Source organism: Pongo abelii, chromosome 1 (assembly GCF_028885655.2).
Source record: "Pongo abelii isolate AG06213 chromosome 1, NHGRI_mPonAbe1-v2.0_pri, whole genome shotgun sequence".
Lineage (NCBI taxonomy): Eukaryota > Metazoa > Chordata > Mammalia > Primates > Hominidae > Pongo > Pongo abelii.
The window spans coordinates 113,745,372-113,757,861 of NC_071985.2; the positions used below are offsets into that span (position 1 = coordinate 113,745,372).

At 39.4% G+C, this 12,490-nt stretch overlaps 1 protein-coding gene across 5 annotated transcripts in view; it reads left to right on the top strand.

Moving 5' to 3' along the window:
* Positions 1 to 12,490, top strand: part of TBX15 (T-box transcription factor 15) — a 121,465-nt gene that overhangs the window by 60,658 nt on the left and 48,317 nt on the right. For all 5 annotated transcript variants that reach the window (XM_002810358.4, XM_063727951.1, XM_024233545.3 and 2 more), the window contains exons 3-5: positions 1,656 to 1,757; positions 3,450 to 3,621; positions 4,667 to 4,834. In XM_002810358.4, the coding sequence (XP_002810404.4) occupies positions 1,656 to 1,757; positions 3,450 to 3,621; positions 4,667 to 4,834 (442 nt within the window). The remainder of the gene's footprint in view (positions 1 to 1,655; positions 1,758 to 3,449; positions 3,622 to 4,666; positions 4,835 to 12,490) is intronic.

The window sequence follows — 12,490 nt, forward strand, 5'->3', positions numbered from 1 at the left end:
TTCTCTCAGATATGATTATGATGTCACTGACCTACTGCCAGGGGATATTAGCCTTTTGGGTTGCTTTTCCTGGATGGGTAGTGCGTGTGTAACTAGCACAGAGAGCCTCTCCTGTGACCAACCAGTACATATTTGCAAGATGGCTGTTTGAGGTCAGGGTATGGTCTATGGCCATGAAATGGAGCAAAGCCAATTAGGCCATATGTGGATCAAGCCTGTGACCTTGACCTCATTAGCACTGTGCTCTGCCCAGCTCAACTAACTAGCCCCAGATGGTTAAGCTTAATGCAGCATTTTGCATACAAGTAGCCTAGAGCACATTCAGGGCAATCAAAATTTTTGAACTGAGGACTTTTTATGTCGAGCTTGATACAAAAGAGCTTGAGCTTGATGTTTTTCTTCTTTCTTATGGTTAAAGAAGAATGGTGAACTTTATTCTAGACTTATTGAAACTCAATACCTCTTTTGGGCTGCTCTGTCTCCTCCTCTCTTCAATTATGAGAGAAGTCGTAAAGTGCTATATCCTGACCTCACTTGCTTTGGCAAGTTTAACAAGCCATTGTGGTAGGAACAAGGTATTGCCCAGAGGCCACGAGAATTCATTTGGCATTTGCTTCCAATTCCACAGGGTCCTTCCTCTGACACACACGTTGACAGCCTGAGAACTTGCAGAAAATTTTCTACAGTTTTACACTAAAAAATCTTGGTGGCTGTTTGTTTGGAGACTGGTAGCACCTTCCCTTTTTCTTTTATACTTGAGAGACTATTTTTAGGGTGGTTATTTTCAAATAAACTGAGTTGAAAATATTTTATGATAACTTGCGATAAACTGAAAAGCTCTTTGGATTATAAGAAGAGTGTAAGTTGCTATACTGACCTTTAAAAAGATTATAGCTAATAGGAAATGTATGCATGGCTACACACATACACACACATGCCTGTGCATACATATATATCACAACAAAGATTAACTAAAATTACAAAGCAGGGTTAAACCCTTGGAGAGTATGAATCATCAAATAGGTCAATTTAAGTTAAGAAGAGATACTAGTTCAGTAGTATAAGTCTCCTGTATATTTCATAGTGATAATTTCCAAAGTGAAAAAAATTAGTCAACTTTGAGAATTAGAGGACATTAGAATTTGATGTGCTTAAAGTACCTAATAAGAATACATTATTTAGGTCGGGCGCATTGGCTCACACCTGTAATCTCAGTACTTTGTGAGGCTGAGGTGGGCAGATCACGAGTTCAGGAGTTCGAGATCAGCCTGGCCAATATGGTGAAACCCCATCTCTACTGAACACACACACACACACACACACACACACACACACACACACACACACACACACACACAAATTAGCTGGGCGTGGTGGCTCATGCCTGTAGTCCCAGCTACTCGGGAGGCTAAAGCAGAAGAATCCCTTGAACTCGGGAGGCGGAGGTTGCAGTGAGCCAAGATTGTGCTACTGCACTCCAGCCTGGGTGACAGAGCGAGACTCCGTCTCAAATAACAAACAAACAAACAAACAAAAACACATTGTTTAAGCTTTTACCCCTGCTACTTCTCCCACTCTGATTTCTGAGCTTTCTGTTTTTATTCATCTTCATAGGAGGATGTTTCCTGATCTTTCTGTTTTATTCATCTTCATAGGAGGATGTTTCCTGCCATGAGAGTGAAAATCACTGGCCTAGATCCACATCAGCAGTACTACATAGCAATGGACATTGTGCCTGTGGACAATAAAAGATACAGGTAACAATAACTCTGGGATGTGGAAATGTGGGTATCACCAGCATTCCAAGACAATTCTTCAAACTCCTTAGAGGAAATATTTTAGCAATGCATGCTGTACAGGGAACAAAGAATGGAGACTATGTCAATGGCCTGTGGCAGAGCACCAGGTGGAAAAAGTGTTAACTTTGACCTGGGATTCCACCCTATGTCTCTGGATAGAATGGGATTGTATAGTGTCTCCCAAGGTAGCAAAAATCAAGTGGATCTTAAGTCTAAAATTAATTTACTTAACATTGGAAGTGATTAACATATTGAATAATTTGGTTTGTGAAATGCTAAATAAATTGGGTGATTTATTTTGGAAAGAGGAAGGAGAGGTGGAACAATAAAGCATATTAAAATGTATATTTGATGGATCACCCCATAGATGATGGAGAGGAAGAACAGGAGAACTGGGTAAAATTTCAAGAAGAATATCTACTTAGGGAGAATTATTATTCATTGATATCGGTTGTGAGTGAGATTGTTAAGTAATTTTCCCTCAAACTGATTAAAAGCCAACATAGTCTCCATGTCTCCTGGATGGCTTATACATAGTTCTTGCCAGAAAAAAAAAAAGTTGTGGCTTATTTGTTCTCTTGAGGTCTCACTCAAATCAGTAAATCATTACTCATTTTTGAAATATCTAAAGTCTAACAACTTGGCCCTAAACCCATGAATAGGGAGGCAAGAGTTGATGAAAAAGTCCAGGACTAGTATGGCAAGTGGGGAGAGAGCTGGCTGAGAGAGACACAGTCTAGATTTCAGGACTTAGGAGAAAAGATGCTTCCAGCTTGTTTTAGGGGATCTTGGGAGATGTGATTTGGACTGGGTGCCTCTATTTCTCAGGGTCCAGGTCCCATGTGGTCCTTTAGAACTGAGAAGCAGGAAAGTACCAGATCCATGGAGATGTTTCTTCTGAACTATGAGAAAATTGGCAAAGTCGGGAAAACTGACTTCCTTTGCTACCAAACAACGTCTTTTTCCCAGTGACTTTGTGGGAAAATAGCGTAGAAGATGATGTTCAAAACGGGTTCATCAAAGACAATGTGAACTGGGAGTATTTGGTGGTGCTTCTGAAATGGTTGCAGAGAGGCAAAGGCCCGTCATAGAAATGCCTCAAAGTCCAGATTCTTAGCAAGGAAATGGTTAACCAGGGAGAGGCTTGGGAGGGCTCCGCACATGGCTGCATTTTTATAGGACAATATGGAAGATGTTTTTAATAAGGAACAAAATCCTGAACAAATGGCCAAGGGATTATATGGTTTGCATTTGAAAGGTGAAAGGTTGCAGTAAAATGCCTTTTCTATAGCTAGACATGTGAGTTCAGGATGCCTGTGTGCACACAGGGGTGCACGGCATGGAGAGAGGGAAGAAAGGAAGACAGCTGTGAGAATGTTTTCCTTGTGAGGGCTGTAGATTTGATCATTAACCACAACAATTCTCTGCCCTCCCCACTCCATCTTTTTGTCCATTTCTATCTCTATTTCATTTCCCTGGTTATCTGCCCTTCTCTTTTCCTCCTTTGATTCTCTGTTTCTTTCCCATTACTTCTCCATTCATGTAATCTCTTTATTTCTCTCTCCTTTCCCCTGTCTCAACTTGTTTCCTGGGCCTCTGTCCCTTCTCTGCCTCTGTCTCTGAATTTTCCTCTCTTCCTCTTTATCTCAGATATGTGTATCATAGCTCCAAGTGGATGGTGGCTGGCAATGCTGATTCCCCTGTGCCCCCAAGGGTTTATATACACCCTGATTCTCTAGCTTCTGGAGACACCTGGATGAGACAGGTGGTCAGTTTTGACAAACTCAAGCTTACCAACAATGAATTGGATGATCAAGGACATGTGAGTCAAAGAATCCTATCTCCCCTTTCTTTCTCTCTTCCTCTGTTTGCTTTAGAGCTGGCTAGCCCCAGTCTTTTTCAAATAGGTAAAATAAGGAATCTATATGCCACTTTAAGTAATTTTAAGTAAGTAAGCATAAAAGTGTTTTTTTCAAGTTAAATTCCATTTATTACAAATCTAACATTTAGCAAACATCTGTTATACATAAAGTTGTGTTTACCAGACAAAGTCCTTGTGCTCCAGAGGCTTACAGTCTAGTCGAGGAGGCAAGACAGCAAAACAAGACAAATCAACCAGTGATAAAAAAAATCACAACATTCAGTAGAATAACCCACAAGGCCATAAAACAAGAGAAGCAAGTGAATGACAGTTTCAGCTAATTTGTCAAGAAATTTTTTATAGGGAAGACTAAATCTTAAGGCTTTCCAGGTATAATTGGAGCATGTGATGTTATTAATTTCTCTTTGGCAGTGAAACACATACTGAATTTTCACTGAATGGCAGGACCCATACTGGGTGCTATGGGAAGATTGAATAAGCTAAAACCATTGCTTCCATCTTCAAGGAAATAACAATATTCTGAAAGAGTGAAAACCCATATCTACCATTTACTCTCACATAACAAAATAATGTTCACATATTCAATAATGAATGCAAATAATAGGATGTAGAATTTAAAGACAGCATGAATACATGCTGAAAATTTGAAGCTGGAGGGAACAACTTGTCACATGGCAGAGGTTCTGAGACCTTTTAGTGACATGTTGTCCATTGGTACTAAAGAAGTCATTCAGCATTATCCAATTGAAGCAAAAATATTACTTTTACCATCCATGATAAGGATGTCCTGCTATTTGGTTCCATGTAATGCTATTTAATCACTTAGTTCTTCCTGGGCAAGTATACTGATTTCTAGTTTTCTGTACATCTCACCTCCAGTCTGTGCTTTTCCTATAGTGCTTCTACTTAGTGATTTATTTTTGCATAAGAGCAAAATCTAGGTTCCTTAAAGCCAAGCCTGGTACAATTCCCCTTTTTATTTCAGATCATTCTGCACTCTATGCACAAATACCAGCCTCGAGTTCACGTGATTCGCAAAGACTTCAGCAGTGAACTTTCACCCACTAAGCCTGTTCCTGTTGGGGATGGGGTGAAAACGTTCAACTTTCCTGAGACTGTGTTCACCACAGTTACGGCCTATCAGAACCAGCAGGTAAGAGGTGGCCCTTGACAGTCTTCTGCTACATCTCTTTTTTGGTCCTTCTGCATAAGATTCCTTAGGTATTATTTACTTTCAGGGGAATTTGACATAAAACAACCCTTAGTCTACTAAATGTTAAGTACTATACAGTGTTAGACTTCTCAGCAGCTGTAAAGTGTTTTCAACTTCAGATTTTCCTTGTGAATGCCACATTTGATCTAAAATAGAAGAAGAGCTTTAGTTTGGTTTGGGTGCTATTTAAGAAGCTATTAAACCATCTCAAATTCCTTAGATAGTAAAATTGCAGAAGCCATGGAGGGTCCATACAGAAAACTGTAATAATTAAGATTTTTCAAGCTCTGATACAAGATATAGCATCAATATAGACATGGACTTTGGAGCAACCAGAACTTTGGGATTAGTTCTGGCTCAGAAGAAGGGGAATAAGAGTCTGAGTTCTTTGGATAACTGATTATAGACTTTTCTAAGAATACTCCAGCCACCATTTAAAATAGTTTCTGATGAAGGCAGCGATGTGACAATAAATATTTCAACATCAGAATTTACTTCGTAGAACACTGAAGAACAAACATTCTACTGCCTCATTGAGATCAGTTACAGAGACTAGGAGAGCCATTATTGTAACCCAAGTTGAAACTAGAAAGCTACAACTCACTTTGACAATGAAAGAGGACCAAGCATGTGTTTCTGACAGCCTCTTCACATCCTTTACCTTCTTTCATAGACAGTGTTCTAGCACATGAGTACATTCTACTCATAGAAATATTTTGTTTACATCTGGGCTGAAGTGGGAGCGGGATACCATGGTTAAGATCATGAAATTTGGCAGCAGATAAACTTGGTTTAATTTCTGATCTTTTCACTGACATTGCGTGGTATTAATTTCTTTCAACTTGTGTTTCCGGTCTTGAAAATGCGCCTGCCTCGTAGAGCTATGAGGACTAAATAAGGAAGCGTGTATAAATTCACTGACACAAACCTGACATCTAATTAATAGTAGTCAGCCTACGTTGCTCCGTGGCTGGGTCTGAACAGGCATGAAAAGCGGGGCATAGAAGCAATTTTAAAGAATAAATTGCTTATTAAGGAAAAAGTGCATTGTTGGAAATTGGAGGAGCTGCAATGGCTCTCAAAGGAATTATAATCCATAGGTAACTACTTTGATCTCTCTGTCGTCATGTCATATTGGTGAATTCATGATGTGCTGACATGCAAAATAGATGAGACATACTCAATTCTGCCCATTTTGGGATCAAGATGACAGCTTTTGCCTGTTTAACAAGCCTTTAATCCCTGGATAAATCAACAAGCATGCTTATTTAACATTCCCTTTGGCTGCGCAGATATGATTTAATACAATACAGTACCTTCTAGTAATACAAAATAACCTTAGGTCTTTCCCCCAGGAATCCTGAAGTTTGCATACTGTAGGTCAGAGCTGTTACCTAACTATACTTTTCGGACTTGTTCTGAAGATGCCAGGTAGCATAAATTGTTCTTTTGTGAGCTATTTTCACCTATTACTGTGTTTTTATTCTTCATAACATTCTAGAATGAGAACAATCAATACGTCAAAATTATTTACTTCATTTATTTCTTTTTAAGGAAATGGTTAGGAGGCCTGTGAAATAGTAAAGAGAAAAAAATTTAGTGATAGGTCCTTGTTGTTCTCAGGAACTTGTTTGGGGAAACACTGAAGAAAAGACAATAGAGGGAATGTAATGGAAATGGAACATTAACCAGACTTTCCAAGGAAAAGCAGTGTCCTGCTCCACAGACAGAAATGGGCTAGACATTTGGAGACCTGGGTTTTAGTCTTAAATTTTCTACGAGTTACACATGTTGCTCTGAGCAAGTTGTGTTTTTTTACAATAATTGTGCTTCAGTGCTTCAGTTTCTTCTTTTAGAAAATGAGGAATCGGCCTTTGCTTTATAGGGTCCCTGAAAGCTCTGGAATTCTAATTTATCCCTCTTTTTTTCTGCATGATTTTAAATGAGGTTTGGCAGCAATTGTTCTCAAACCAAAGCAATCAACACGATTTTCAACTACTGAAAATTATTAGAATGTTCATGTCTGAAAATTGTTTTTATTCACCAGATAATCTATACCAATACATTTTTAGTAAGTCTACACTTGGCAGATATGAACATGGTGTTTTGCAAATAAAATATTCCCCAAGATACTGTTTATTTGTGACTCTTTTCAATTCTCCTGTTGTTTTTATTTTTTGTTTGTTTGTTTTTTGGGACAGGGTCTTGCTCTGTCACTCAGGCTGGAGTGCAGTGGTGTGAACATGGCTCACTGCAGCCCTGGCCTCCTGGGATCAAGTCATCCTCCTGTGTCAGCTTTCTGTGTAGCTGGGACCACAGGCGGGTATCACCATGCCCACCTAATTGTTTTGATTTTTTTTAAGAGATGGGGTCTCATTTTGTTGCCCAGGCTAGTCTTGAACTCCTGGGCTCAAGCAATTCTCCCACCTTGGCCTCCCAAAGTGTTGGGATTATGAGTGGCATTGTTAAACCTCCTGTTCCTGCTAACTTCCATCTTGTCACCCAGGTTGAACACTTGGTTGTCACAACATCCAGTCTGCCACTAATGTCTTTTGCTTCTACTCACAGAATATTTTCTTCTTTCTAATCTGATTGATTTTGCCCTTGTTCTATTCCTGCCTTCCCCTGACCTTGGGTTCTTATGATAGCTTCCAATTAGGTCACCTGGACTGCAAGCTTAATGTCTCATAAGCCATCCTATACATCATTGTAAAGCACAGTGATAATTGCACCATTTCTATGCCAAAAATTGTCAATGACTCCTCAGTGCCTAGGGAGTCAAGTGCTGGACCCCGAGTCTTTCCAATAACGTCCTCTGTGGCTAATCACCAACTACATTTCTAGGCTCAATTTCTGTTATTTCTCCTCACACATCTGCAAGAGTGTCGCAATCTGGTCAGATTTTTACTGTTGCCTGAACTTTGCAACATCCTTGCCTTTGTATGTCCCTTTTTCTTTTCCAGGAATGCCCTTCCCTTTCATTTTTATTTGTCTTGATTCCTTCTACTCTTCAAAAATTCGGTGAAAATACCATTCCCTACCACTTCCTTTCTTTTTTTCAGCTGCAAATGAGCTCTCCCCAGTTAGAACTGGTAGGGGACTGCACCTCTCTTGTGACCTCATCACATTGTAACTTTGGCGTGCATGTCCAATCTTCCTCTTGATATTTTGAGCTTTTTAAGAACAAAAGTTGTACCTTTTACAAATAAACAGTATGATGTAGAAAACACGAAGTTGGGAGTTAGGAGACTTGAGTTCTAGACCCCACTCTGCAACTGACGGACTGTACTACTTTTGACAAATCACTCTACCTTAGTATTCTCATTTACAAATTGATAATTTGGTCTGAATCAGTACTAATCTATGGAGAAGTTTTTTATGGTCCACTGAAAAATGAGAAAAATAAAGAAATATGGGGACTTTTATGAATGTAGACGTTCAATTTAATAGAGTTTATTTTATTTTGTCTTTCCTACTTTTTTATATAAAAATGTCACTTATTTTATGAAATTATGAGACAGGAGAGAGTATAGATGTTAACTGTCTCCTTTTGGTAGAATGAAAAATTCGGATGTAATGTTGATTCCTCAAATAATGGGAGGGGGATTAGAATTGGCCTAAAAAATTCTGAAGCACATTTCCGTAATTCTAAGATATTTGCGTCTGACCTATATTGCATAGCGCTGAATATATAAGGTTGACAAATGACTGAAATGAAACTGAATGAATGATTAGCCAACATGACTCTACCACTGGTTTCTTTATATATCTGTGGTTCTGTTTCTTTGGATGTAAGTAGTAGTAAAGAGAGCTTTTCTATTTTCAGGGAATATGTTATGCTTTTCTTTCCCCATTTTCCATTCCTTCCTTCCATCCTTGCTTACTGACCAATAGACTTTTAGGGCTGCTAGCATACTGAAGTTATTATTACTATTATTTGCTCTGTATGTGCCAACTTGGCAGGCCTATGGCAGAGAGAAAGGTGCAGCATGCCCAGAATCCAGAATCTCTTCAAGGAGAATAAAGTGGTAGATGTGGGAATAAAGGTGACTCAACACTTCATGCTTTTTCTTAGAAGAATCTGACGCCAACACATCCTCACAGAATTAGCAAGAAATTTCCATTGCAAAGTCTTTGTCTTCTCTGAGGGAAAAATAATGCTGAACGTTGATTTTTGTCTTCAAACAGGAAACTAGATTTCAAAAAGACATGGCCTTGTTTTCCCAGGTAACACAGTCTTATTTCTTGATGAGAATTGGCTGCATGAACCAGATAGGAAGTCAGAAACCACAGCCAGGTTTGTGTGAGCAAATCCAATAGGATTTCTGAGCCACTCATTATGGTCTAAACTAGACAGCCATTTTGCTGGCTCAAATCAGTGTGGAATCTTTTTCATATGGGCTAAGGTTTTTTGTTTTGTTTTGTTTTCCCCCCATGGAAAACCTTTCAAGCAATATAGTATGAAATAAAAATAACGAAGAGTGTTAATAAGAGAAGGCCCTTTCAGCCTTCGTGTTGTAAAACCATACTCAGGATATTCAAGTTTCATTTCCTTTTCAGGTTGTGCTATTTATGTCTGCCTGGTGCACTGTGAAGTATACCTCATTTATTAACTGCCTCCATGTTACTAGGCAAGAAGTCCGTGACAATGATTAACATTAATGGTGGCAAGTCGGCAACCACCCCCTTATGTGCCTCAGTGTTCTATAATTCAAACTACACAAATTAGTATAAGGTTATGGAAATAAAATCGGTTAAGTAAAATGCTTTTACAACCTCTGTATTTTCCCTGTCTTTTCATTATCACTGGACAAAGTTTGTACATGTAGACTAGTAGACTTGTTTTAGTCACACAGGAGGTTACTAATAGACCTTGTTCTATTAGTATAGGATTTTTGTCTCTAAAGCCTCTAGTGAAAGCAAATAGAATCAAGAGCATTGTTTGGTCTAGATTCTCTAAAGCTTATCATGGTTTTTGGACTCTTGATCCCTGGCTCTCACATCATCATTTATTCATTCACTTGCTCATTGAATAAATATTCATTGAGCATGTCACACTAGGTTCTGCTTAATTAAATGGTATATAGAATAGGCATGGTTCCTACCTGTGGTCCAGGGGGAGTTACATTTAGTAAACATGTAAATACAAAAATACGTGTGTAATTACCAATTGTGTTAAGAGCAAAGATGGAATTTAAAAGGCTGCAGTTAAGAAGAGTAGCAGAAGTATCCTGTTTTGGAGAGATGATCAGAGAAGATCTCTCTCAGGAGATAACATTTTGACTGAGGCTTAGGACAAGGAGTCAGCTATGTGCAAAGTAGAGAAATGAGCATTTCAAATCTGGTTGTAGATCAAATGTGAGTGGCCTGAACACAGAAAGAGCTTGGCACATTCCAGAACTGGGAGCATCTCAGTCTGGCTGAGTTGCTCAGTCTGCCCTGAGCCTGTGGATCAAGGCAAGGGAGCGTGAATGGGTTGGAGAGGCAGGCCAGCCTAGGGGCCTGCTGGCTCTGCAAGGCTAGACAAGGAATTTGGATTCAATTCTGAGTGGTAGTGGCCACTAAAGAGAATGACATGGTCCAGTTACATGTTAACGAAGACCAAATGGGGTGCTGGATAGAGAAGAGATTGTACAGGGACGAGAATGGAAGAAAGGAGTTCCGTTCTAAGGCTACATAGAATAGTTCAGTCAAGAGATGATGATGACACGGGCTAAGGTTTCTGGAATATGTGTCATTCTTTCCCACTTTGATATTCATGCTTACATAGGGCCTTTCTTTTAAAAAATTTAAATTAAATTTTATTTTAAGTTCCACGATACATATGCAGGATGTGCAGGTTTGTTTCATAGGTAAATGTGTGCCATGGTAGTTTGCTGCACCTATCAACCCATCACCTAGGTATTAAGCCCCACACGCATTAGCTATTTATCCCAGTGCTCTTCCTCTCCTGCTCCCTGACAGGCCTCAGTGTGTATTGTTCCCTTCCATGTGTCTATGTGTTCTCGTCATTCAGCTCCCACTTATAAGAGAGAACATGTGGTGTTTGGTTTTCTGTTCCTGTGTTCGTTTGCTTAGGATATTGGCTTCCAGCTCCATCCATGTTCCTTCCAAGGACATGATCTCATTCCTTTTTATGGCTGTGTAGTATTCCTGATGTATATGTATTACATTTTCTTTATCCAATCTATTATTGATGGGCATTTTGGTTGATTCCACGTCTTTGTTATTGTGAATAGTGCTACAATGAACATACACATGCATATATCTTTATAATAGAATGATTTCTATTTCTTTGGGTATATATCCAGTAATAAGATTGCTAGGTTAAATGCTATTTCTGGTTCTAGGTCTTTGAGGAATCGCCGCATTGTCTTCCACAATGATTGAACTAATTTGCATTGCCGCCGGCAGTGAAAAGCATTCCTATTTCTCCACAGCCTTGCCATTATCTGTTTTTTCTTGATTTTTATATATTTATTTTTATTTTTTATTTCTTTATTTTTTTGGAGACAGAGTCTTGCTCTGTCACCCAGGCTGGTGTGCAGTGGTGCAATCGTAGCTCACCATAGCCCCCACGTCCTGGGTTCAAGCGATTCTCTCGCCTCAGCCTCCCAAGTAGCTGCGACTACAGGTGCACGCCACCATGCCTAGGTAATTTTTTGTATTTTTAAGTAGAGATGGGGTTTCAGCATGTTTCCCAGGCTGGTCTCGAACTCCTGAGCTCAGGCAATCCACCTGCCTCGGCCTCGCAAAGTATGAGGATTGCAGGCGTGAGCCACCACGCTTGGCCTCTTGACTTTTTAATAATCGCCATTTCTGACTGGCATGAGATGGTATCTCATTGTGGTTTTGATTTGCATTTCTCTAATGATCAGTGATGTTTAGCTTTTTTTCGTTGTGTTTCTTGGCCACATAAATGTCTTCTTTTGCGAAGTGTCTGTTCATATCCTGTGTTACATAGTGCCTTTCTTAAGAAATGCTTCCTTTGTCCTTTTTCCTTCTCTTGTGTTTTCATTAAAATCCTACACATCTTTCAAGGCCTGGCTCACATGCTGTCTCTAACATGAAACCCCAGCGCTCTTCAACATGGAGTAATTCTTACTTTGTCTAAGCTCTCAGGGTACTTTGCCTTTATTGTGAACTTTATGACCTTCTTTTTTATATTGTAATTGTTAGTGCACATCTGCTTCTTTCTTCTGGATTATAAGCTCCTTGAGGAAAAATGGATGACACACAGCTATACACTGGCTGTACACCATTCTGTCACCTGTGTTGCTTGTCACACTGCTTTGCACACAGAAGGCACTTGATGATAAATGATAAGTGGCAGAACCACGCTCTTCATAAAGCTCTCTAATTCTCACATTAAAAGCTTTAAAGCAAGTGTACAGACATTGTTTTTTTCTAACACTTGAGGCATTTGCTATTAAATTTCCATGCATACCTATTGGCCTGGGATCCAATGAGCTGTGGGAAATATATTTTCAACCATTTTCCCCAGGCCCATGAAGTAGAGCGCTGTTATATTTACAGGGGTCTGTGGAGACCCCCAAAATATGGCATCACAGTCATGTGTCAGAAATCCCTATCATA